General features: G+C 42.1%; 1 protein-coding gene across 1 annotated transcript in view; it reads left to right on the top strand.

Annotated features, from left to right (window-relative positions):
* Positions 1-27,506, top strand: part of LOC109855860 (kinesin-like protein CG14535) — a 138,764-nt gene that overhangs the window by 105,140 nt on the left and 6,118 nt on the right. Inside the window, exons 4-5 of the mRNA XM_020430525.1 lie at positions 11,271-11,364; positions 16,009-16,206. Coding sequence (XP_020286114.1) covers positions 11,271-11,364; positions 16,009-16,206 — 292 coding nt within the window. The remainder of the gene's footprint in view (positions 1-11,270; positions 11,365-16,008; positions 16,207-27,506) is intronic.

The raw sequence follows: 27,506 nt of genomic DNA, 5'->3' as shown, positions 1-27,506 counted from the left end.
GTCGGTCAGCTGCTCCATCCGTAAGTAGCGACAGCCCTCTCAATGGAGGGTAGTTGCTACTTCGTTCTTGAAGATGTTCTTGTTCGCTCGCTCGGTTTGTTCTCACTCCTCGGAAAATCCTCTCCCCGGTTTGATTCTTGAGGGTCGTTTATAGCCGGCTCAATTCTTCTTCAGAATTTGTGAGAAGAGAGAGAGAAAGAAACAGAGAGAGAGTAAGAGAGAAAGAGAGAGAGCCAAGAGAAGACTTTGGAAAGTTTTCCGAGGAATAAAAGAGAGAGAGAGAGAGAGAGAGAGAGAGAGAGAGAGAGAGAAAGTTGGAGCGAAGAGAGGACAGCGGAGGACAGTCCTAGAACATGTACGTGCTTCGCCGAGGACTTACGCCCGTAGCGGAAACGTAAGAGACGTTCCTGCCGGGCGCATAACTAAACTAATTTCCCGACCTCTAAACTCCACCTCCTCCGACAGGAAAATCCATCCCTCCAGGCGAATGTTGCTCTTTGCCTGTGACTTCCTCGTTGCTACCGAGCAAACGGAGACCTGCCGACTCTATCCTCGGGACACTTTATCGTGTTATCATACAGGCGGAATATTTTTCTGCACTTACACACACACACATATATATATATATATCTGAAAGCCTGAGAATATTTAAAATATATTTCTGATCTTTGCTTCGCCGAGATTTGTGTAATTTTTTCTCAAAAAATGCACAAAAACAATTTTGTGCAAGATATATTTTTACACATATTATTATTGTTATTACACAGATCTCGTGGAAAGCGTTAAATTAGTCAGTTATTATCAACGGCGCGGAAAATGATCAAAAAACACCGTTTGCATGGCCCAACGATTCCGAACAAATTGTATTATGCATCTTGATGGATGCGCGCCGCGCTGAAGTAAATATCGCTGGAGATCGGCGTAAGCTACGCCGCAACGCGACGACGTTATATACACATATTGAGATATTTCGGTACTCCTGAGGGACATTATTGAGCGTCGGATTCAAATGAGCCCGGAGCTACTGGGTATTCCCGAATCTCTCTCTGTCTCTCCGTTCTTCGCTTTAACAGCTTCTCGCTTTCTCGTTCTCTCTCTGTCTCTTCGTACCCTGTTCAGTCGCGTATACTGTTTGGTACTCCGGAGAGACCTGTGCCACCTACACTTTCCTCTCTCTTCCCTCCCTGCTTCTCGTCGTTCTCTCCCTCCTTTTCTCTCTTTGGCATTTCTCCCTTCGCCACGGCTATGTTTAGAAGAACCATAGAAACCAATCGATTGATTCGATCAAATGTTCGTCGGCCACGGCGATTGTCATTGAAGAGAACACAATAGACCTTTTCTCTTCCTCTTCCTCCTCATCTCCTACTCCTCTTTCTCTTTCTCCTCTACTCTTCCTCTGTTCTGGCTCTTTCTCCCTTTCTCCCTTCGCGATTCATCGAACCGGCTGCGAACCAGGTGGCCGTCTGGGGGTGAGTTTCCACGGGATGAAAGAGCCGAATTCGAAAGAGCGAGTTCCAACGTCCGGCGCGACTTTTCGTCCTTTCCGATTGGCCGTCAAACACACTCTCTCCCGCTTGAATATTTTAAAGACCAACCGCGCCGCCGCTATTCCGAGCGAGCAACCTACTATCGTTCATCATCGAACCGCCGATCTCTTTGACGTTTTTGTAGACTCGCGAGGATCGATGGCGGCTGATCTCCGCCCTTCGCAAGTCCGCCCTTCGCAAGTCGCCCCGATATCAGATCGCGATCGTAACAATGAATTTTTTTCTTTTTGATGTCGCGAACAAACATGCAAATGCTCTATAAAAGTGATTATTATACAAAACAAACCGAGTCAAAAATAAAAATGCTTCATATAAAATTTTCGATCGCTACAATACGTTTTTCGGTATACAATAAAGAATTACGGTTTTGGTTGTTCGTAAAAAAATAGCACAATAAAATGTGAAAATTGGATTTTACGCAAAATACTCTTCTTTAAAATCGTGGAAATACAACCGCGTTTTCATGTTTTTATTATTTTTTTTTTTTTTCATTCAGCAGTGTGTGACGGAGTTGGATATAAAAATGTATATATATCGGCAATACACATCGAATTTTACACATCGCCCGTGTCTACGGGCCAAATGAAATAATCGCGACAGCAGGTGGACATTTATCGACAATGTTCCATCGATGACGGTAATTTCAGCGGTGACGTAATCCGCTTGATACGCTATATTTGCACGTTGCGTTCGGTCAGCATCTCCATAAATACACCCTACGGGCAAGTGACATCAATATATATGAGGATACGGGGTTAGAGAGCAAGGATATTCCTCGGCCCAAAGAAAATACAGCTAATCGAAATTGCAGTTGCGTTGTTTGCTTACGGCAAACCGTTAAGCGCAATTTCAATTATTAACACTTCAACTGGTCAAACAGTACACGGAATCTGTAATTGTGGCGTAAATTCCATTGGCGCAACTTATTGGATAAAATCTACGGCAAACTTTGATAAAGTTTCAAATTGATTTAGAAAGTCGGTCTTCTTGCAGGTCCGGTTCGTTTCCAACGCGGTGGAAGGAAGTATAGAAATTACGCGGCGAGCGAGAAACGATATCGAAAAAACGTGTATCAAGTAACCAAGTTTATCTCTTCGAGCGGGAAATAATGGAAGAAGACGGGCGGAAACGCGACAGAGAATTTTTTTTTTCGCGAGGGGTGCGCGCAATTTGTGCGAAAAACTTTTCTTTTCGTGTACTCTTGATCACGCGGGCGCCACGCGGCTCAATACCAATTCATCGGAGATACACAACGAGACGCGAAGCGAGAAACTTACAGCCTACATTTCCGACAACTTTGCGATATCACGTTTTTTTTATTTCCTTCAACTTGCGCCACTCGAAAAATGCGGGGTGCGCGACAAAATGCTGTTTTCGTTTGAAAAGCAAGTTGAGTTCATTGAGTTATTTCCAAGTTTGTTTTTATTGTTTCAAAAATTTCACCGAACACAGAAACTGTTCGTTTTAATGAGAATATAAAATTCTTAATTACAAACAAATTTTTGTTGCAACAAATAACGCATTGGATTTTTTTTTGAAGCATCGTTCGCCCTTCGTATTGAAACCCTTTGGAAACTGAGCCCGACTGCTTGAGTACCAACAATAAGCTAGCGACGCGGGTGGGCCGCGTGAACGAAACGGCCGCGAATCAATCGACATCCATCTCAATTATGCGCGTCATACGCGCAAACAGCCCCGCACATTTGGCGCGCATATGCGAGAAGGGTTATATCGGCGTGTGCGTGCGTGCCTCGCCGACAATTCCAAGCCGACCGGCGACCCGACCAGGACAATGCATCTCGACCAGAATAATTCACCGCGGCCATTATAGCCGCGGCAGGACAAGGGCTTTATTATTGACTTACGACTAATAGTCACGCTGTGGATTACACGCGCGTTCGTGTGTGTGTTCGTGTGTGTGCGTAGCGCAACGATATACGCACGATCCAAGTGTGTACACGGTCATCGATCTATTGCTCATTTGGTCGGGATATGCTGATTGAGCTGTCCGACGAGGACAGCTCCGCCGATACCTTCCGTTTTCTGGCTCCCGCGAGATTTTCAGCTGCCTCGCAAAAATTGAATTATCGCGGACGAGTGTCGAGTGTCTCTCCCACCTTTGCGTACGGAAATTCGAGAAACACGCGATATATCGAAAGAAGAATTATTTTCAAGTAAAAGAAAAATAGAAGAGAATTTTTAATTTACTTTTTTACGATTGAAAACCTTCTAGCGCGAATAAATCGATATTTGTTTCGTCAATCGATTCTATTTTGCTTAATCGTGTCAATATGCCTTCGTCAGCTGTGTTACACCTCGCGTGCACGGATATCGCCGATAATGACCGAATTCACTGTTTGACTTCTCGAGTCGAAATTTAGCGTCTACATCGAACCTCAATTTTACTTTTTTTATGTAAGAGTAAGAGAGAAAGTAGATCCTACTTTGACGCTGCTATGCGTCCGAAATTTTCTTTTTTCCTGCTAAAGTTTTAAAGTACACGGAAAAAAAAGTTTTGCTATTATATAGTCAGCAAAAAAAAATGGTTGATCCTACGAAATTTTTTGTTTTATCAACAAAATATTTTGTTGGCAAAACAAAAATTTTACTAAACTTAACAAATGTTTTTTTGCTGGCCATATAGTAACTAATTTCTTGCTATTTTAGCAAATCTTTTTTTTCCGTGTAGGGTTCAATTCTCAGATCAACTTGCGCATTGCAGGTTCTGATAGGCTCAAAGTAGCAGTAAGAAAAAAAGTAGATGCTACTTTGACGTTACTATACGCGTCCGAAATTTTCTTTTTTCAAAAATTGAGGTTCAATGTAGACGCTAAATTTCGACTCGGGTTGTTTCTAAAACTGCACACCCCGCAGAGAGAGTTATTTCCGCGTTGACGAATAAGCTCGATCAGTTCGGGGCTTGTCACTGGGACGTTCTCGAGAGCAAATGCACAATAATCTATAAACCGATCACACGGCCTCGCGGCCGTAGCTGTTCTATCTTCCTATTCTGTTCTCCCTGACGTTTCCGCTCCTTGCCGCCCGGCTCGTTCTGTCCGGTCGGAGGGATATTCTCCCGAATGATGTATTTCCATATTACAGCAGGATTAATTTGCGCCGCTGCGTTGCGCGACCGCGTTAAGAGCAATGCCCTGATGAGGTTTGACAGGTGCCAGCCTGAACGGCGGCGCGAAGACGAGACGGACATACAGTCGCTGCAGCACTTCGTCGCATTCGGAGATGCTCGCTCGTAGTCAAACTATATATAGTTGAATAAGTTGATGTGATGAGAAACACTGTAGTTACTTCCGCCCTTGCGGAACAAACTTAGTTGTGACGCGTGCGATCTGAATGACACGACGTGTGCGCAAAACAAAATATGTGGAAATGAAATAAAAAATAAAATATTCTTCGTATAGATTACGTATCACAGCGTCTACACGTGTTTTGTATTTTACGCTTTCTTCGAAAATCCTTCAGTTGATTTAAAATTAATTATTTGACCAAAGACTCTCGATATCAATTAAAAGTATTAAAAATAATCTCGTGTGTCGCGAAATGATTTCTACCTGCCGAAAATGAGAGAGTTAAATGACTGTTTTCTCTCATAGCAAAGCGATTTTCGGAAAATCGGATATAATCGGAAAAACGCGACGGAGAAATCCGAGGACTACAGAGAGAGAGAGAGAGAGTGCAAGAGGGCTCGCGATTTCGATTTTGCATCGCTCAGGCAGGCGGGATTTTGCTAGTGCTTTTTTGATCCGGCAAGCCCGCCCGTGCACGGGTTAGAGGACGATGAGGGCTAGGGGGGAGAGAGAGGGATGGATAGGCCAGAGGATACGCCAGGGGGATGGGAAAGGGAAGCGGCACTCGTTCTCTCCCCAGGCGCCAATGACGCCAATCTCCCGTGTAAATCGCGACATATTTCACGACATCGCGCGGCGGAAGGGCGCTCGTGCGAGCCGGTTCCGCCACCCTTTCTCGCCCTCTGTGTTCGCCCCGTTCTCTCTCTCTCTCTCTCCTCGCTCTCCTCCGCCGCTGCCACGCACCATTCTGCGGATCCGCCGGAGGTGGATGAAAAGTTTTCCGAGTTGTTATCCCGGGAGTTATCGCGCCGCGCGCGCCGACGACGAGTCGAAAATTCCGTGATGTAAATGCGATCGCTCTTCGAGCGGCTGCCGTCGACCGTCGACCGGATTTCGCTTGTTCGCGCGTCCCGGCTTCCTTCAAATTTATCGGCCACTGTTTGGTCAAACTGTTTCACACATTCGTTGACATAATGGAATTTTTTTTTATCATACGTACGTATAGTACGTACATTTCATTATCTATCGAGTACAACATTTATCAATTTGCAAGTAATTAATGACTTGTTTATACTCGCAACGAGATTGAAAAGGTATATATATTATGCATAACTGTTTTCTTTTTAGTGATTGGTTCTACTGTGTGGAGGCAAATTATAAAATAACCGTAAACATGTAATTACGGTAAATGCATATGTAATTTTATATACATGCGGTTACTAATCCGGTAAACTTAATCGTCATTAAGTTAACCAGTTATTAACTGCTGGCATATTGAGCTTTTCCACAAGATTAGCGTAGCGTATTTATTTTTCGGTCGCTGACGTAAATTATTTATAAACGAATAGGTTAAAATGAATCACGGTATACCGAGCAGAAAGTGCGTATCGCAATGCAATTTTTGGAATTACCGGCTCGTAAATTCCAACGAGGGTATTTCCTGCGCGAGAGCGTGTGTTTCGCACATTTCGTGCCCCTTCCCCTCCGGCTCTCGCGCGTAGAGACCACCCCCGCCCCCGCCCCCGTATCTCGTCTACGACCACTAACCGCTCGTGTTTCGTCGGGCGTGTGCGAGGGCGAAAAGTACCCCCTCAGGGCTGTTTGTTTTTGATACGGTTTTCATCGAATAACGTCGTCGTGGTAGACATTCCGCGGTCCGTGCTACTACTTGCATCTGCATGTAAATGGGGGTTACATCTTACACAAAAGTGTGCTATTATTCCCCATTTCCATTTAGGAAGCAAAGTATTGTGTGATAACGCGCGTGGACATGTAAGATTGATCGTAAACCAGATCATTGTCAAGCGAAAAAGTAATTCGCTTTGCGGATTTTCTAACACAAATCACTGAAACGTAGAATAAATTGTCGTCTTTTAATCATCGCTATTGCGATCAACAAGATATTTGAGCACTAAAATGTGAGCACACACGGAAGAATATTTCTCAAAACTGCAATCGTTGCATTGAGCGCGTTGTGAGAGAAAAACTCGATAATACAAAAATTTGGATGTTGCGTGATTGGAGCGATTGTTAAAACTTCCGATGATGCTGACAATGGATGATCTAGTGCCTCTCTCAATAAAAATGCTGATCGCGTTTCTTTCTTCAATTGGTAGCAAAATTTTCTGCTCAGCACGTTTTTCCGATTTTAACGTTCGTGATATCGCGCCCAAGGAAAAAAGCACGTGACTTGCATTTGTTAGTACGCTAATTGGGCAGCGGTTGAACAAACAAGCGAGAAAGCATAATTATCTGCTGTTTGAAAAAAAAAAAGCGGCTCGTTTATAGCGCATTTATTTGATTCTCATCGAACGAAAAGTTTTAAAAAACACGTTTTACAGAGAATGTTGTGAAATAATGGCGGCTAAACAAAATAACATTTCGATAAATTCGAAAAATTAAAATGCATCACACACACACACATTTCAAAGATTATATAAATGTTAATTTTAAAGTCATATTGTGTTTCCTCGACGTTGCAATGAAGTTCTCTCTCTCTCTTCATCTCTCTCTCTCTCTCTCTCTCTGCTGTTTCTATAGTTATATTAATATTGATACATCAGAGCAGCATCGTGCGGAAATTTGCATAAGAACGTCGTCATAGCGCACAAACGCGCCAACCAATAGAAGCGCACGGTGTAAGCCGCTGTATTGTACTGCGAAGCTTATACCAGGAGCATCATTGGTCGAGACGCTTATGCACTTATGTAAATTTGACCCTGATATATAGGCTTTAGTTCGCGCGCTCTTACAAAAGAACATCGCTCTAAACACTTCTCTCGGTAATATTTCGAATGAGGGAGAGAGACACAATCAGTTTTTGCCACTTCAAACTTTAGACATCGTTAAAAAGCAAAACTACAATGAATTAAAATTGTGAAAATGAAAAATTTTCACTGCGCGATTGCCGTTTAAAAAGTGCTTCGCAATAATGTTCGGAAAGAACGCGAACTTTGCGAGCACCGTAAAAGTGCCGCGCCACTTGTCGAAGAATGTCCACGATGGCGACGTCACTTTAATTTGCCTCGAGACACTGCCGTCTCGCGAGGAGGCATCTGGAAAACTTGCGAATTAAGAGATTCGTCGGCGACGTAGAACGGGGGGGAAGGCAGGAAAGATCATTCGATTATTTCCAGCCATTAAGGGGAACCCTAGCTCGTTCTCTCCCCCGCTTCGGCGTCCGCGAGAGGGTGGGAACGTTTCTCGCAGCTTCTTTCCAAACTTTCGACACGAGTTTTACATTTCGCGTGCGGATGAAGAAGGGTACAGAGGCATCACGGAGGAGAGAAGAGGAATGACGGGGTAAAAGAGAGAAAATATATATGAGGAGAGAAGAGTGTAAGACGGCGAAATCGAAAGCGGGGAGAAAGTGGGAAAGCGACCTTCTCGCCGTGGAGATTCCTCCTCGCAAGGTAGGCCTCTGCGTGAGGGTGCCGGCGCATTCGACCCTCCTTCTCGTACAATTGGTATTCCGACCTGGTGTGCCAATATTGCGTTACAGAAACGCGTCGTGCAAGCCGAATTCAAACGACTACGAGCGCGATGACACGCTTGTAAGTCACACCGCGCCGCGTGTCTTTTAATTCGCGCGCCACCCCCCCACTCGGGAAATAAATACTCGGGAGATGAGCGCGAGATTGAGACGTCACGTTCGCGTCGGATGATTTTCCCTCAATTGTCACGAGCTCCCAAAATTACAGGAGACTTGGCGAAACGGGAAAGATTATTATTTTTTTTTCCCGGCAGTTAAATAAAATTAAAAACTATTAAAACCTATTTTTACACATAACTCTGAAAAAGAAAGTATCGTTATATTGTATTTAAAAACTTCGCGAACTAAATCTTATTTTCTTTGCAAAAAACAAAAATAACGCAAAAAGAACGTAAAAAATAGTTTAATAAAAACATTGAGCAAAACCTCGAGAGATGATAAAATTGCTTCGCTGCAGTGATTCTCATTCGACATTTTTGTATACTTGGCGACGAGAAGCCACCGCATTTCTAGATTTCTTCAGTTAAAGAAATATTTTTTCTCCGCTTCGGTTTTATTATATTTAGTTTATCTTATTTGTTACATTTCACAGCAGAAGTCTCGTTCGGAAAAAAACAAAAAACATTCCATGACAAAAAATTCGTGGCACAAAGAGCCTGATGGCCAATTAACTAATTTTTTTTTCATCCAGTTCTATTTTTCAGTTATTCTTCGCGTATCAATTCCGGGAATTTCGATTTATTAAAAGGACATCAAAGCGGAAGTGAATTGCTATTGTTACTCATTTTTAACCGGTGGAAATCCGAGCGAGAGAGTTAAACAGTATTACACGCGGGCGTCTGGCCCGAGGGCGGACATCAAGGGTTGGCCCTCTCTCGCCGCGGTGAAAATTTTCAAAGGCCTCCGACATCGATGGGCGCTCTCTTCGCTTGCTCGCGCGCGCATCAGGAAAGCGTATAGGACCCTTTCCGCAATTTCTCCCGCCGCACGGGCGCGGAATCAAGTGTTTGAGATTATGACGGTGGCTCCGGTCACGTATTTCATTAACCGTCATGCCGACGGGTTCGGGGAAGTTCAAGGGCGAGATCTCCGGCCACACGAAGGGTGTAGATACCTGCAAAATATGTTTGCTTTTCGTTACATCCCTTCGGATGATCCCGTTATAATTATGAATGTCGTTGTTGTCGCCGCGGTAAGTGTCGGATATTCCGCTATCGACTCTGATATTGGTTTCGTCTAACGGACAAGATAGAAGACGAAATAAAAAGAGAGAGAGAGAGAGTGTGTGTGTATGTGCCTAGCAATATTTCTTATATCTTAAATCAACATTCAGAAACAATTACTTTCGTATAAATAACATTTTTTAATTAACACATTAATATGTTCCGCAAAGCAAAGTGCAAATATGACAATGTGTGTTACACGAAGTGAAATAAGTTCAATTTAATTGGCGCGCGATCGCCCGCCATGTAACTTAACGAGCAACATCCTCTTTCGCATCCTAACAAATCTCTTTATCGAAGCGAAGAAAACGTTTTCTCGTCCGTGAACACTGAGGAGTCAGTGTAAATCCGCGCCGGTATCGGCGGACTCGTTTGCGGCTACACGCTGTACCGCTCTCTTTGAAACGAGCAGCGACAGATTGGTATTACCATATCGGGAAAGGGACTAGACTCCTTATTTCCCTATCCTTTTGCCGTGGCGGAAAACGAAAAAAGAGAGAAAGGAGAAACTCGGCTGGCCTCTTTCTCTCATCTTCCGCAACCAGCGTCTCGGTTCTTACCACGATTCTCCACCTCGACCGCCCCAATCCGGACTCCTCTCTCTCTCTCTGTCTCTCTTCTCTCCAACCTTTCCCGGATACACTATACGCACCCATTATGCTTTCTCTCTTTCCACGAGGTTTTCGCCCCCTTTTTCCATTTCGGGCTCATCCGATTCTCGTCCACGAAGATTTCAATCTTGTTTGGCCGAGGCATCGACACGTCCTCATCTTCCTCTCGATTTTCCCTCGCAAACAGCGAAATCTTCCCACTCAGACAACACACGATGATTTTCTGTCTCTTTTGTCGGTTCCGAGGTCCGTGTTTGTTAAGCGATGTCAGTATACGAAAAAGGACAGTCGATCTGACGACGTGTTGTATAATATTGATCTTCGCGACGCGCATCAGCCGCAGGCTCGTCGATTGGGGGATCGTCGCTTCGCTTCTACAGGAAATTCGCGAAACCCGCCTACTCCGAAACGAATGAACGACCCTTCGATTTTCGTGCCTATGCCCGTCTCTTCTTCGTCTCCCTCGATTTTCATCGATACTTGAGATTTCGCGATGCCGATCGGCGAACTTGGTCGCAAGAGCGACCCTTTAATCAAGCTAGCGCGCGCGCCCTTCTTAAAGGGCGGTCCCACTTGGGCCAGGCTCGAGAACGTTGTTTCCTGGTCTGAGAAAAGTCTTTTCCAGTCTATGAATATATTAGAAGCAAACAAAGGGCCGCCTCCTATAATCCCGCGACTCTCTTTCCCCCGCAACCCGCGTCTACCTCCTTCACTTTTCACTCCGGAGACGTTACACGCGTTTATTAAACCCGGCCCGCCAACGCGCTTTCTTAAGCACTTTACGAGAGTCCGGACGAGCTCTTTCTCGTTGTTCTGCAGAGGCTTCATGTTCCGCCTTCTTCCGCCATTCTTTCGTCGCGGTATTATTGCGAGAGCAGACGCAATTAAAAATCGCGTCCATTCAGTCTCGCCCTGAAGTCCGCACTGACGGTTCAAAGAAATTTAATAATTATCGGAACGGAGATTAAGATAATCTGTCGCGCAATTGATCAAAGAGCGCGGTAGCATCAGTTTTTTAATTATATTATTTATCATCTCACAATAATGATCGTAAAATATCTAAATAAATCGTTCGCCGTATCTCTTTTCAGACCGAGATCTGTTCAAGCGCCTTGACGGACGTAATCCACGCGGTCATCAATGGAACGGATGGTTGCCTCTTTTGTTTCGGACACGCTGGCTTGGGTAAGTTCTTGAAAAAAAAAAATCTTTGATATTTTTTCTTCTCACGCTTTTGTAGAAAAACTATTATTTGTATTATTTTTGTCTTTGCTGCGTGACTCGAGAAATATAAATTATTTGAACGCACGCACTCGACGAGAGACACGTTCTTTCGAGAGAGAGAGAGAGAGAAAGAAAAAAAAAGAAATATGTCGCGTGGAGATTTTTTATTTAGGTTTTTCTCTTTGTTTCCCTCCCCCCCTCACTTTTATTCTACCGTCGCAAGAAACGCGCCAACAGAAATGTGGAGTTGTTTTACATTTTAAGTAGTGATATCGAGTTTATATGCAAATGCGCGATTATGCGTGGAGGAAGCGCGTAGGAGGGAGAGGCTTCTTGTGTAGAATAATATTGGCGTGGAAAACAAGATGCGAGAAAGGGAAGAAAACTAAGGACCGAAAGAAACGGAATAAAAATGAGAAACGAGTAGCGGAAACCGGAAGCGATAATATGCGTGCCAGTGGGACACAATCTTCTTCACTCTCGCATCACTCTCGAATCTTAACACACAGTAGTGCAGCCTGAAAAATCGTCCGTGTCATTCTCTCTGCCTTCTTTTTTTTTTTTTTTAATTATTTTGACATATTCTCTGTCTCTTCATTATTTATATTAATCGATATCCCTTCGGAAATAACGTCCGTCGAAAACGAAATCGTCGAATCTTTTTCGTGATACACGATCACAGACACAAGATGCTTGTTAAAAAATATTTTTGATCGACTAACTGGAATAAAGTTCTGCGATAACGCGATAGTCGAACATCTGCTCTCGCACAGATCTCGCAGATCAGAATCAATTAAACTTCACGGAATGATATCTCTCACCCGAGTCCTTTGGCACTTGTGTAATACATACATTTCGTTTTTTTTGAAGGACTTTTTACACCGAAGAATAGTTTACCGGAAAAGTTTAAGTAAAAATACGATAACACGTTAACCGAGCAGATTGCGTTATTACGAAAGTCAAAACGTAAGCCTCTTTTTTCCTCGCTATACATTACGCAAAATCGATCGTCGATTGTTATTTCTGAAAAGTCGCGCGAAAATAAAAAAAATTGACGCGAGGAGAAACTTTTCTTCCGCAAATTTATTTTTATATACGACGAGCTTACAGTTTTTCAAAAGCCTTTAACCGGCTTCCGGCGGTTTCGTTCTCGCGAACTGACGATATGGTTTCGTAATTCCGCGGAATACGTTGAAAAATCGTCCGTCCTCGATAACAAAGTTCACGGCAGCAGTCGGGCGAGATTTCTTCGCGACGCGGGGAGAGGAGGGACGAGAGAAATCGATAGAGAGAGAGAGAGAGAGAGAGAGCAAGATCGAAAATAAAAAGAGAAGCGCGCGCGACGAAGAGATGTAAGAGCTTAACAACCGTAGACAAAGAACCGCGTAAAAGGAAGTCAAACGAACTCGTGCGGTGTCTTCCCTCTCTGTTCCGAAAGTACTTCAGGCAAGTCCGCGAGCAAACTGCTTTTGATCATCGCTATGTGAACATTTCTCTTCTGCTCGCACTCTTCCATACTCGTCCTCCACATTTCCCTACTTCTTCTCGCGTTTGTCTTCTTTCTTTTTTTTTTTTTTTTTTTTGCGCTTCGGGTCTCCCCTAACTCTTTATCTTATCCTTACGCCGTCATTCTCTGAATGCAACTCCAAAAAAAAAAGAGAAACACAGGTAAGAGGGAGAAAGAGAGAGAGAGAGAGAGAGAGAGAGAGATCTCAGCCGTGATTAGGATAGAAAATGAGGGCACGGAAAAACAAAGAAGAGACTAGAAGAAGACTAGATTTGCATTGATACGCGGAGATATAAAGAAAGGAAAGAATACGCACACGCGCGCACATATGGACAATCTAACCAGCTCGGCAATCTTTAAAAATGGCGCGCGCGTCTTTTATTTTCACGCGTACGGTGCATTCGTCAACGCAACCGACTGCGTTTCACTCACGGGCGTGCGTCTGTCAACCCACGGTTTGAAAAATCGCGTGCAAAGAGCTTGCGGAAGAGTCACCAGAAAAGAAGGACGGTTGAGAGGGTGTCGAGAAAAAGAGGGAATGAGAAAGAGAAAGAGAGAGAGAGAGAGAGAGAGAGAGAGAGAGAGAGAAAGAGAGAGATTACCGCTTTCAAAGCAACGAGACTTGTCTCTCTCTCTCTCTCTCTCTCTCTCTCTTTCTCTCTCCCGACGCAGAGCGAGTAGAAGAGAGCTATATGGATACAGCGACGAGACAATGGGCCCGTTTGTACTTTGTAGCGCGTTCCTAATTACCCCCCGCGCGCGGTCCCCACGACGGCGGACACCCCGCCGAACCCTTTGAGAACGCGGAAGGACCGTGAAAGTGGATTATGCAACGACGGCTGGGGGAAGAAGCACGTGTGCTTGATGCACCGAGACCTCTTTCTGCCCCCTCCTCGTTTCTCTCTCTCTCTCTCTCTCTCTCTCTCTCTCTCTCTCTTTCTCTCAAAAACACGGTGCTTTGACAATGATAACCTTAGTAAGCGATTCAGTCAAAGGAAACTGCGCGCGCGCATTTTGCTCCTCTCATTTCTATTCCGCTATAAACGCACAGTCGTAAGGATTTATCTAGTTCTTGCTAATTTCGACCAAGTTCGTGCAACACGTAAGGGTATTAATTTTGTTTGTCGTTTATATGAAATTAAAATTATTGAGATAGAGAAACGGTCTCAGTACGGCATCTCAGATGAACTTGTTGGACGGATCTGAATATCTTATATTCGTATATAATTATGTAATTACAAAAAAATTATATATTGCAAATGTTTGTTTGCGGTAATTCGGGATTCGACAGAAAGTATTTCTTTTTTCAAATTCTCTATCTCGAGAGAGAGAGAGAGAGAGAAAAGAAATACGCGATGAAAACACAAAAAAGTACAATAAATTGCCACGCGATTTTGTGCCGACATTTGACGTTTTTTCTCGCATAACGAGGCGGAATTTTAATTATCACTCGCGTTCACGTTTCAAAGCAATCCGTACGAGAGCGTGTCGTACCAGTCGTCTGAGAATGCAGCGGCTACCGCTCGGTTTTTCTGTCTCGTCAGCGGCGCCGCGGATCCCGCGGCAGCATAGCGAGAATTCTTGCGAAATTTTTGCTGTTTGCCCGCTCGAATCTTGTCGAGGCAGACAAATTCTCCGAAACGAAACCGCTGAAAAGTTCTCAAGACGTAAAAGCGGTTCGTTACCATCGAGATAACGCCGTGCTCTCTTTCTCTCTCTCTCTCTCTCTCTTGCCGCGCTTCTAATTAAATAACAACATAATTCACCGTCTTACATTAAGACAATTAAATAACGTTTAAGATTCAACGGCGGCTGCTGCTTTTCCATTATACCGGTTGCCGACGGGGCTTCTCCTCCCTTCCCGGAATCTTACGCCTTTCGTTTCAACCTCTCTGCGTATCGCGGCCTTCTTCCCCCACGCCATAAGTCGTCTCCGTTCTCGTCGGACTGTTTTATGATTTTAATAAGAGCTCTTTTATTTCTCTGTCAATAGTGGAGCGTTTGAGCCAGACTTTCAATTTCGCCGAAACTTCCTCGTGAAAGTTTTACAGTTTTCCGCGTTGCTCTCGCGAGCAGTTTGTGCTTAAAATCGTCCTGATTAATATACACACCCGGATTCTGTACGCGCGATTATAAATTGCATGTTGTCAAATATTTGCTATAATTTTAATATTTATATCACACGGTTTTGTGAAAAGAAAGCGAAATAAATAATGATCGCGCGCTTGTTTGCCGTTTACTTTATGCAGCGTCAATATAATCGCCGATTGTCATTCCTAACCCGTTACCGTTCTCTCGTCCGCTAAATAGTAAACAAATTAATTCCGCTCGCGAGCCCCGACCGCAAATCTAGCATCGCAATTATTGCACCCAGCCAGCTCGCTCGCATGCCGCTCGCGCATATAACGCGGGGAAACGGGATTTTCAAACTCGTCCATGTGAATTGATTCGTCGCGACACGCGCAGGGGGGAGAAATCGCGATTATGCCAATCAACAATGAAGCTTGTCCGCATACCGGTTGCACCGGTGGCACCGGTCACGGGCGTTAATTCGATCCTTGCGTCAATAAATCCGTCAGTCCGGCAAGGATCATTCGAAATATTAGCTTTGACCCGTCATCACTTCCATATCGACAACGTACACAGAAAGAGAGATAAAGAGAAAAAGAGAGAGAGAGAGAGAGAGAGAGAGAGGGGAAGGAAGAGAAAGAGAGTGCAAAAACTTTTAACGCGCGCATTATTGCTAAATATACTTTATCTCAATGGCTTTTGATTTGTAAATCAAATTAAACCACAGAAACTACAGAAACAAAATATATTTGTCGGAAGCGTATATTTAAATCACACGCGCGAGTTTCATCGAAACGAAATAGCGGATAGTAAACTAGTTTATAATTAATTCACACTATGGTGAATAATTTTCGTCTATGCATATATATCATTTGCATTTACATTGCACCTTTAAACGCTGAATATACCGCGTGGACCCCCCCCTCCCCCCTCCCTCGTCGTGTAATCCCGTCGTTTAATATTATCGCGTCATAATCACACACAATTTCGTTCGCGCGATGTTTAACAATTTCTTTGCTTTAATTCAGGCAAGTCTCATACCATGCTGGGAACTCCCGAGGCTGGTCACACACTGGGCGCAATCCCTTGCGCCATAGCGTGGCTCTTCCGCGGAATTTCCGAGCAACGACAGAGAACCGGCGCCAGGTTCAGCGTCAGGGTCAGCTGCGTGGAATTGACTACCGGTCAGCAACAACTGAGGGACCTGCTCGCGGCGCACGCGAACGGTAAGTAATCTTCCAATTAGTCGGGAGAAGTATTCTCGCGTGAAAGAGTTTGCTGGGACTTTTTTCTTTTTTTTTGTGTGTGTTCACAACGTTTTTCTGTTCCTTTATCAATTAACGTTATCCACTTAGTGCCAATCTGCCGCTAACGACGTAGGTACGCATCCATTGCGACCAGACATGGATGTTGGATTTGCGATCTTCTATCTTTGAGAAAGACACGTATATTTTATTTAAAAAATCTATTCTAAAATAAAAAAAGAAATAAAATAATATTGATTGGATGAGGCTCTTTTAAAAAAATAGACTATTTTTAAAATTAATTAAAACAATTTAAGTACGACACGTGCAAAGAATATACAGTATCGTTGTTGTAATTTTCTGAGATTGTCAAAATAACTATTAAGTCTAATTGTATTAAAATTATTTTAAAAAAAGTGGCAAGGCAGTTGGAGTCAAATGCACAGTTGTTGGTGTGTGTAAATGTAATAATGATGTTCTTTATTTAATTGTTTGCAAAATAACGTTTCGACCATAGTTTTTGGTCTTTATCAAATTTGTTCTACAAAATTGATTACAAAAAAATAACAAAATTAATATATTGAGTAATAACTCAATATATTAATTTTGTTATTTTTTTGTAATCAATTTTGTAGAACAAATTTGATAAAGACCAAAAACTATGGTCGAAACGTTATTTTGCAAACAATTAAATAAAGAACATCATTATTACATTTACACACACCAACAACTGTGCATTTGACTCCAACTGCCTTGCCACTTTTTTTAAAATAATTTGAATATCTGGAGTTATCTGTTTTTCTGATTGTAATTGTATTAAGTCTAATTTCAATTTTCATTGAAGAAACTCTTTGTGTTTATATTCTAAAAGACCCTTGTATTTATATTCTAGAAGTACTTCCTTTTTTTAAGGAATAAGATGAGAAGTACGCGTCTATACTCCGAGAGACAGAACCAAATTAATTCTAATCTTCGAAATGCGGCTGAAACTTTCTCGAGCGTTTCCGCTTTCCGAGACTTCAGTGTTTCCCGCAATTAATTCAATGCCTCAAACAATGCAGCAAGATATAATCGTTTGAATTAATTAATACTAAGGAAGAGAGAGAGAGAGAGAGAGAGAGAAAGAGAAGTGAATTGTATCGTTGTGCTGACGCTCGTGTTATATTCGCTGTATGATCTTTGCACACACGGGAGCTCTAGTCATTTTCAGATCGTACAGTTCTAGTCGCAAACGCGCACGCAAGATTCTAACATAATCAAGACTAATGCGCATCACAACGAATGCCAGTCTCATCAATTTGTGCGTTCGCGTCAGTCTTGTTGATGTGTTGAAATCTCGTTGCAAATTCTAATTCCATTAGTCTCAAAAGAGATTTCGTAGACTTCGCTTGAATATTTTGATCGCTATAAATATTGTAGATAATTTATACAAATTATTTTAGGCGTCATTAAAATAATCATTTTTTGAGATGCAACATATATGCAACATATATATAATTGCAAGTATACTGTAAAACAAAGTTTTTATTTCAGTCTTCGAAAATTTTCATAAAAAAAGAGATCAGGAAAACTTCTACGGGGGAATATGAACATTTTACGGTTATGAGTTTAAAGACAGAGCGCGTAGCCGGACCGGAATCGTGTGCCGTATGGAATTGTACACGGAAATTGCAATATGTAGCATGTTCCATTTGGCTGATACGCTCCGAATCGACGATCGAACTGGTCGTGCGATGCTCAAAAGCACGGAACATCGGAATTGTCCTTTTCAAGGCCAAGAATAAAGCGCGGAGAATTCCGTAGTAATATTCAGAATGTAGAACGAGATTCGGTATTGGCCGCAATTTGGTTGCGTCTTCACGGACGAACGAACGGATGATTTGGTCCGTAAAATTGAGGGACAAGATTGTTTCCTTCTCCTAGTTCATGCTGATCGACCAACATGTGTCCTCCTCTTTTATATTTGTAATCTGCTCTTCTTTTCGTGCCGCACGATTCTCGAAGAATCGTCAAGAACTCGCTGGGATTAATAAAGAGTCGTTTCCTTCAAGGGGATGGACGGCTATGGTGCACTTATGGGAACGATCGTCAAAGATCGTCAAGACATTGCCTTGAGAATTAAAATGGTCCATCAGTTCTGGAACATTTTCTCCTTCCCGCGCTCTAGAAATGAGATCAATAAATTCGCGCAATATCTCTCTGATGCCGGACGGTTAACGTCATGTGACGCGATCCAATTCTATGAGCTTGATCGTAAAATTCAAATAAACATTTGTAAATTTAACTTGTTTCCACGTGAGCTTTATACGTTTTATTTTCATCCATTCGAACTAAAGTTAGAAAATAACAACAAAATTTTTTTTGCGACAATAATTATCAATACAGTAGTTTTTTGAATAGTTTTTTTGGATATTAATTTGTGAATATGAACATATTTATATATGAAGTTTGCGTTTTTTTTTTTTTTACGCGTACTCTGGAATTATACAAATCCAGAAATTTGTCATGTAAATTTGAACATGTTTTCTCTCAGGCGCGCTAGAATCCAATTTTCTACCGTGTCGCACTCCTGGGAATTTTACATTCATGGAAATTAAGACGTTTAGTAGTGTAAGTTACCGAATATTCTCCGAGTACGTGGGATGCGCGCATTTCACGTAAAACTCACGTTAGACGCGTCATTTGAATGCTGGCTTAACGACCACGCTGAGCATCTTTCCGCTCTCTCTCTCTCTCTCTCTCTCTCTTTGGCCTCCGGACTAATTAAGATGCGATGGAATTAATTTTCCAGCTTATTAAATAATTAACTCGTATCTATAGAACTATCTTGACTTTGTAAATCCTTTCCCTTTTGCACACATTTTCCTCTCTCTCTTTTTCTCTCTCCTCGTTTTTCGTCTTTCTTTCTCTTTGTATCTTATTTCAACCGACGCTCGCGTATCAATGATTAATTAACTTAGAGTAACTTAGAGTATCTAGTTTTTAACAGTTAGGAAAGGAACTTTGAAGAGTTTCTCTTTTCAAACTCTATCTTATTTAGAAGTAGTTCTTATTTAGAAGTGGTTCTTTTATTCCCTCTCTAAAAATTTCACACCTTTGTTTTCTCTCTGAACCTTAAAGGTATTTCAAGTACAAGACAGCCAGTTCTAATCTTACAGTCTTTACTTTTTTCGTTTCTTAATTTTTTTTTTTTTTTTTTTTTCTGGTATTTGTGTTTTATCTTCTCTACTCTCTCTTATCTATCTGTCTCTTTCAACTCTTCTTTTTTTTCTTCTCTTTTTATATCTTTTTATATCTTTTTTTGTCTACAAGAACATTGGTCTACAAGACCATTGCCGGATGGCGCAAGCAGCGTGTTCTTCTCGCTCGAGATTTAAATCGAGTAGCGGTACCCTTCTCGAGTTCGCGTTTACCTCAGAGAACTTGATAATCCCGCCTGGTAATTATTTAAAGTTTTCGACGGTCTTATGCGAATGGGGAAAAGGGAAAGGTGTCTCTCCGAGCGAGCAAAGGTTTACCTTTGTTACTCCTAACTGTATGCAATGGAATATTTAATTAAGCTTACACCCTAATATAATAATTGAGGCGACGGCTTGCGGTGGAATATTTAACACTTAACTGTGCTTAAAACTGAAGTTGTTACTTCTTACGCGTCAGATGTTACGAATGAATGCATTTGTGAATAAATAAAACTTTTTGTTCTCTCTTCGTTAATTTATATATTTCCTCTCTCTATTTTTTATATTTGTTATTACATCGCACATGTAATCCACGTAAGACCTTTAATATAATTCACATATATATATATATATATATGCTTGTTCAATATTAACGTTGTAAATGTCAGAGCTGTTTTTTCCATTATCGTGTAAATTAATCATGTTTACATGTCGAAGCGCTCAAATGGTTTACTAAAAGCAGTTACATTTTCTACTTTATTATATTTAATATAAGTTTATATTATAAATTCGTTCTGTTATTGAAAAAAAAAAAAAAAAAATCATTGTACGCGCATCGCTCACAAGCGATTATTATCGGGACAAAATATCCCTTCAAAGAGAGTATTTATATGAATTACCGCAATTCCATTCTCATCACACGTCGCTATCTGTTTAACAACATGATTATTTTGTGACATCCGAGAGTTACATGAAATTGAACCAAATGTTTACAATAACATCGTAGAATAAATATTAAATGCGGAAATGGATGTGTCAATCGATGCATAAATATGAAAGAAAGCCGACAATGTATCCGCATAAATATATTATAGCTTGATATCACTCCGCAATGTGTACATAAAAACGATTTTCCCTTCATATAATGGCAAAATAATTCCGAGTATCGCGCTTTCATATGTGAAATAAACTGTTTCCTCGCTGAAAGTGATAGACGGGGCGCCACAATTCAAAGTTACTTTTCAACTAATTTATCACTACATCAAAATATATGATATCAAACCAAACGATGATTTAATCATCGAAGATACAGCTTGCGCAAAAAGTGAAACATGTGCGCTACTGTATTTTCTGTTTCTCTCACTTCAGTTTATAGAAATTTTAAATTAGAACACAATACAACAAATTTTTACAAAATTGCAACACGTAATTATTAGATAATATTTTGATTAATAATGAAATGGGGGGATGATAGAGTAAGAGACATGATTATTGATATATCTATTATAATTAATATCAATTCAACTTAAAATCTCTGTGCTGTCATTTATTCGTCAGACAGGTGAAAGAGATGGGCTTTCAATCACTCTGTCTACATACACACACACATACACACACACACACATATATATATATATATATATATATATATTATATTGTTTCTGTATATAGAATGTGAATAGAAGATTCTCTCAAATCATTTTCATTTCAATCGGTCGTGCATATCAACGAACGGTGAGCAGGAAAAAAAAAAGAGAACCAAGACTATTTTCCATCCGTTTCTCACCGCTTGCGCGACGAGAAAAGGCGCTTGCGATAATTCTCGCTCCCCCGTTATTGTTTTATATTTCTCCCACATATCGGTTTTGCGGAGATAAGGACGAGAGAGAGAGAGAGAGAGAGAGAGAGAGAGAGTGGATAGAGAATAATACAGAAGAAACAAAACGTCTCGCGGATCGGTCGCGCACCGCTTTTAGCGTGTACGACGTAAAAAGTGAGACGCGTGAAAAAAGAAAAAAACTGCAGAGGCGAATTGAAAGGGAAAATAGTGAAATAGGGGAAGGAGAGAAAATGCGATGCGAGAAACAGGGGAAGCTGTACGTTTTTCATTGCGCGTACGTTTTCTTGATCGCGTCACGATACAACACTCTTTCTATAGTGTATTTCCGATAAATGTGAAAAAAAAATTACTGTTCTAATAAAAATGTAGTCTATTTCCGAGAGAAAAATCAAATATAACGAAAAACCGTTTATCGTGAATAATTAAACGAAGAATCGAATCTTCGCAATTGTTTTATTCAATAAGTTTTAATGAAAACTTTATATATGTCGCTGAGAGAAAATTTTACATTTCTAAAAGTAACTAATCGAAGTTCGGTTTACAATTTACCACTAAGCCTAGAACTATTTTGCTTTGTGGACATTCGATTACACGAATTGTTTGTTAATATTCAATTTAGTCTCTAACCATCGTCGATCGAGGATATCAATCATTCGCGATATCCCTAACCGCGATACCACATCGATTCGGTGTAGCGCAGAAAATATATATAACATCTCGATAAACTATCAGCATTGTGTTCTATTCCCCTATATCACATCGCGAACGATCTCTCTACGACTATAAACAACTATTACACACCGCAGCAAAGTAAGTATCACAAAACAATCTATTGGCTATTAAACAACATCTTTTTCTTGCGGTTTGTTTTGTACCAGTAAGTGTAAAATAAAAAAATCATTTTAGTGTGACTTGTAACATTTTTTTTCACAATTCAATAAATTTTTTAACATAAACAAACTACCTCTTTTGATACTTCAAAATTTAAGTTTCGTTCGAGTGTCTGAGAATTATAGTTTTACGTGCGACGAACTGACTGTGGATCATCACGATCGCAACGTGTATCAACAACGGTGTACCTAAAGCACGAAAGACTGGTACTGGTTAAAGTGCCGTAGTAGCGGAGCAAAAGAAGGCGTGTCGTGTTCCCGAAACGGCCGTAAGTTTCCTTTCCCCACGGTGAAGTCGGCCACGGTCCATTGCCCGGCACCATTTGCTTGGAAGCCACCCCGGTACATAAGACGGTTTTCTTTAATTGCTCTCTCTACAAAGTAGATCCGGCAACCTCTATTCTCTCGTAAAAGTTATAGGAATGCTTGCGGCAAATTATCTGCCGTCGGAAAAAAAGTCCTACGTTCGCCAATTGTTAAAAAACATATTCTGGCGCGGCAGCGTATTGTCTTTAACAAAAAATTAATTTAATGCAAGAGTACACGTAAATTGACAAGTGGCGTGAGAAAACAAAAATGACAGAAGTAAGGGAAAAAAATAATAATAAAGTAAAAAAGAAAAATAAATCATAAATATACGCGAAGATGTTAACGCAAAGTTCGGACGGGACGATGAAGTAAGTTAATTTTTTTACTGTGCCGCGTTGAATTTTCGCAGCGCGAGAAAACCTGCGGCATATAATAAATCTAGCTGCATTAAATCAAAAGTGTAATTTACATTAAAAGTTCTCCAAACGAGACTTTCCGCTGACACAGAAACTAAGGTGATTAAACGCATCCCCTTGCGCATTGTTCACTTTGCCGCGATAAAGAAGACGCCCGGGTACGTTTCCGTGTTGTTCAAAACAATCATCACCGACGCGTGCGCGAATCGAAAAAACATATCGCTAGCGACTTTCTCTCAGATTTTTGTTTCTCTCAAAATTACTGTTTGAAATGTGATTTACAGAGAGGATGTCGGTTTTCGCGAAAGCGAAACGACTATAATCGCGTCTTTCGCGAGAGAAGAGAGTCTTCTCGAGAGTCCGTCTGCGATTTCGGCGGCGGACGATAATTCGACCATTAATTCTATCTCCGGCGTCTGCCAACGGCGGTGCCGTTGAACTTTCGTCAACCCTTTCACGTCGCTCTCATATCCGCGCCCGTTCGTCCACCTTCTTCGGATAGGGGTAACACTTATTTCGGTGAATGTAAGTGCGCGCGCGCGCGCGTGCAGACTTCGTTCTCCGCCAACGAACGCCAAACTGCTTCTACTTTAATACGCGATCTCCGAGGGTTCGTTAATTTTCCTCTGCTCTCCCTTCGTTCGTCTCTTCGTCCGCCAAAGGATACTCTCGCGATATTGCAGCACGAGGGGGGTGTCCTGTGAAGCGGACGTCGTCTTATTCCGCGACGCGAGTTCTCCGTCGCTACGATATACAGTCAATATATCAAGTTTGACACTTTCGGAAAAGCCGGTCGCACCACGTGTCTCTATAATGCACTCTTGTGCATCGAAGCGAACGAAAGAATAAGTGTGTACCATGAGTGATGTATGACACTTTAACACGTGCAGTATATATTCTCTTCTTGAGAGAGAGAGAGAGAGTTATCGGTCTTCTCTCTATAATATTATTTGACAATGTTACGTATCTCTGATTAATTATGTATGTAGATACTTTACGCGAGGAAAAAGACGCGTTTCTTTTCAATTTAGCTTGAAATATTCGTGTATATGGCGCGCGTGATGCATCGCAATTACTAAAATATTTAAAATCGCCGGGAGAGAAATAAATTTTCCACTCACACACACACACAATTCTGATTTTATGCGTCACATCGCTGCGAATCAAGAGACCTTAGAGAATTCGCGTTCAATGACCGTGGTGGTGTCTCACGCTCTCCGGAGTCCATGAAATGAAAGTGTTTCAGGATATTAAACCCGTCAGGAACCCATAAGACGTTATTAAACTATATAAAGGACAAAATTGCTTTGTTACAGAAAGAGAGCTACATGCAAATTCCGCTTCTCTCTTAGCTAGAATTTTAACTAATCCGATTACGGAAAAATGACGAGATTAACGAATTTGTCGAGGTGTCGAAACGATGAATTAACGAGTTTTTTTTTTTTACGAAAAAAATGTCTTTCACATTTTCTAAAATCTCTTCGCTCCTGTATAATATTATAGCAACATAGTAATATATTAATTGATCCCGTGTCGCACGCATGCGGATTAATGATAATAACCCGTCATTGTTTTGGGCTCTGCGGCGATAGGATTAACGTTGTCCAATAACTTCCGCTTTATACGGGTCCCGAACTTCTCGCGTCAAGAAATCCCGGCGTGATTACCTTTAATAACGATGCAAGCGGATAAAACTGTCCCCGAAGGGGACTCTGATTCATAACGATACGTCACGCGTGCTTTGGGGGGGGTGAGAAAACTTCTCGTGGAAATATATATTGCGGAGTTCGGGAAACAAGTCGCGTAGCCGAAAGGCCGTCCGAAAAAGGCGAAACAGATTTTCTTTACTGCCCTTCTGCCCCAGCGACGGCGAGGACTGCCGCGCGATCGAAGAGACCGAGAGGAGGGATCTGGAGACTGTATTCGAAACGCGTCGAAAAACGATTTATTCAGGGAGAGAGAAGGGCATTTTTTTTCTTCTCAAACCCTCGCGATTTCACGAATCGCGCGACTCGAGGCTCGCTCGTTCGTCCACAATTGCTCTAAAAGCTCTGAAATCGCATCCATTACGCAGTTCTCTCCGCGGAGAAGGTGGTGCCGCTCGCGCAGATCACTTTTTTGCTGCGTTTTTTAAATTTTATTATTATTATTTTTTTTTTTTTTGTTCTTCTCTTTCACAAGCTTTAACGTCTCGCAGTCGTCGACGTCTCGGACTCGTCGTCGTCGTCACCCGTCGTCTCTCCTCTTCCTCGCGATACTTCTGCACCACAGGGCACAGATGCCAGTAATATTACATCCTCCGGTCCCTTTTATGGATATTGCTACGCGCCGCTTCTGCACCACGTATATCCACGCTCCGTATCTGTGTGAATTATTATACACGAGCGGTGTATACGCGCCGCGCGTATATATCCGTATAACGTCTCGACTAGACCCGGGCCCGTCCTTATTATTACCTCCCCGTTTGTAGCCCGTCGTGAATTTCTGGGCGTGCTGCTCTCATGCTCCAGTTGCGAAGTTTGAGAGCGTCGTTTCAAACTCGTTCTCGTCGCCCTTTTGGTCAACGGAAATCGAGAATTTTATGCATCACAACGAAATCAGTGCTATAACTTTTATATAGACATAAAAAAACTCATATAACGCTTATTTTCCGCAATTATGTTGAATAACGACGGCGATTCTAAAGAAAGATAATTTTTCGAGATGTAAAAAAAAATCCGTTGATGTGTCGAACAACGAGATATAAAAAATAATTCGGATTACAGTCTAAGAGATATATTGATTTATATCGACGGGTAAATTTCAACGTGCGCTATATAAAGTAATGCACTTATCAGTTTAATAATTACCAACTTTTCTTCTCTTACTTTGTCGCGACGGCTTAATACTATAGAGCAGAGGTCGATGAAACCGCGGATTATTCGGGCCACTTGACGCGCTCTTCATAAATATTAATGTCTCTCCCCTCTCTTTAATCCAGATTCTTACAAAGTCTCTTACGAAGTCTAAACGTTCACTTTGGCGCTACTGTTATTAAGGGCTTTCAGTGTACCAGAATCCACGGAATTATCTAAATTTCTTACAACAGACGCGCATGATCTATCCATTTAAATATTCCGATATCGCTTCTCCACTCCATCTTTCTCCGTTCTCTCCGCACTTCCGCCCTCTCTCGCTCTCACTTTCTCTCTCTTACTCTCTCTCTCTCTTCAGACACGCCTGGTCGAATTTCATTATCGAACATCTACTACGGTTAAGTCGGTTCCCCGGGACTTCGCAAATTACGGAAATCAAGGGGGCTTCTGGCAACTCCAGAGGATACTATCTCTCTGCTCTTCCTGCTTTCGCGCGCGTTCCTTGTTTCCTCATCGCACGCTCAACTGCTCGCTCAGAGACTACAATGTTTCCTCGTCTAATATGATCGGATATAGTCGAAATCAATCGCTCGATGACTCGGCGGAAACCCCGTCCGTTTCGCAGGGAAACGTACGTGGACGTGCGCGGTTCGCGGCCATTCGCCCGGCGCGGCATAAAGGCGCGGTAAAAGGTTTCCGGCGAGGAACAGATGTGAAAAGTCGCAGACGGCCTGGCGGAAATAAACTGCGGCATATGTCGCGTCGCGTCCTTATCCTTTAACGTTTTTCTTTCCTTTACGTCCTTTACGATCGTCATCGTTGTCGTTGTCGTCGTGCCCGAGGCGGAAAGACGAGAGCTTCGCGTTCGGCCGTAAAAGGCTAATTGGCAATTTACGAAGACGGGGGGGGGTGGAGTTATCTAAATACCGTATAAACGGCGAACGACGTCCAGCGACGTCCAATCCAACTCGCCGGCTCGGAGCGCATATATAGACGCGGCCGTATAAAAATATACGTGCGAATTGCAAGACCGACGGCGATGTAATTTCGGAAGGGTGGACAGAATGTGCACAGTGTCCGTACGCCGGATACTACAAAGCCAGGCAGGTAGGTATACTCTCGAGGAGCATTACTCAAATTAAATTCTCGCCGCGCGCCTGTCCGGCGGCCACCTTTATGGACTCTTCATGTCTCGCGGACACGAAAGCAGAGTATTATCAAATGTCGTCGCTCTTAACAATATTTATGTTTCTTTTAGCTACCTTTGCGAGATGAACTTTTTGCTCGTGAGATAATACACTTCTTTGCGGAACGCGTACTGCGCGGCTTTTCGTACATTCTTTGACCTTGAAACCTTGAAATTTATTTTTCACTCAGAGTCCAGAGCTGTAACGTTGCATTGCCGGAAAATAATCTTGTCAAAAAAGTCGTTTTTTTTTTTTTTTTTGTTACTTTACTTGCAACTTTTTCACAGCGCGAGAATATTTTGATCGAACATCCACATGAAATTCGCTATCGCAATCTTTACGCGCGTTTCTTACAGATCGCTACGGATTCCGGTGCAACAGTGCGAGAAAATCCTTAGTCTGCATTTTCAATCCTCCGTCCTTATAGAGCGTACGGTTTCAAATATATCTCTGCGCGAAAAGCGACTTGTACGCGCACTATATTCGCGTGATGTTTGCGACTGCCTTTCTCTCTTCTGTTTCATATTTTACGATTTCAGACATTTTTCTTTTCTTCGTACGTAAGAAGGAAGCGAATCTCTGGGCGCATATATATATATATATATA

The sequence above is a fragment of the Pseudomyrmex gracilis genome, unplaced genomic scaffold, assembly GCF_002006095.1.
Source record: "Pseudomyrmex gracilis isolate BER0280 unplaced genomic scaffold, ASM200609v1 scaffold_100, whole genome shotgun sequence".
Taxonomy (NCBI): domain Eukaryota; kingdom Metazoa; phylum Arthropoda; class Insecta; order Hymenoptera; family Formicidae; genus Pseudomyrmex; species Pseudomyrmex gracilis.
This window is presented reverse-complemented; position numbering and strand designations above follow the sequence as displayed.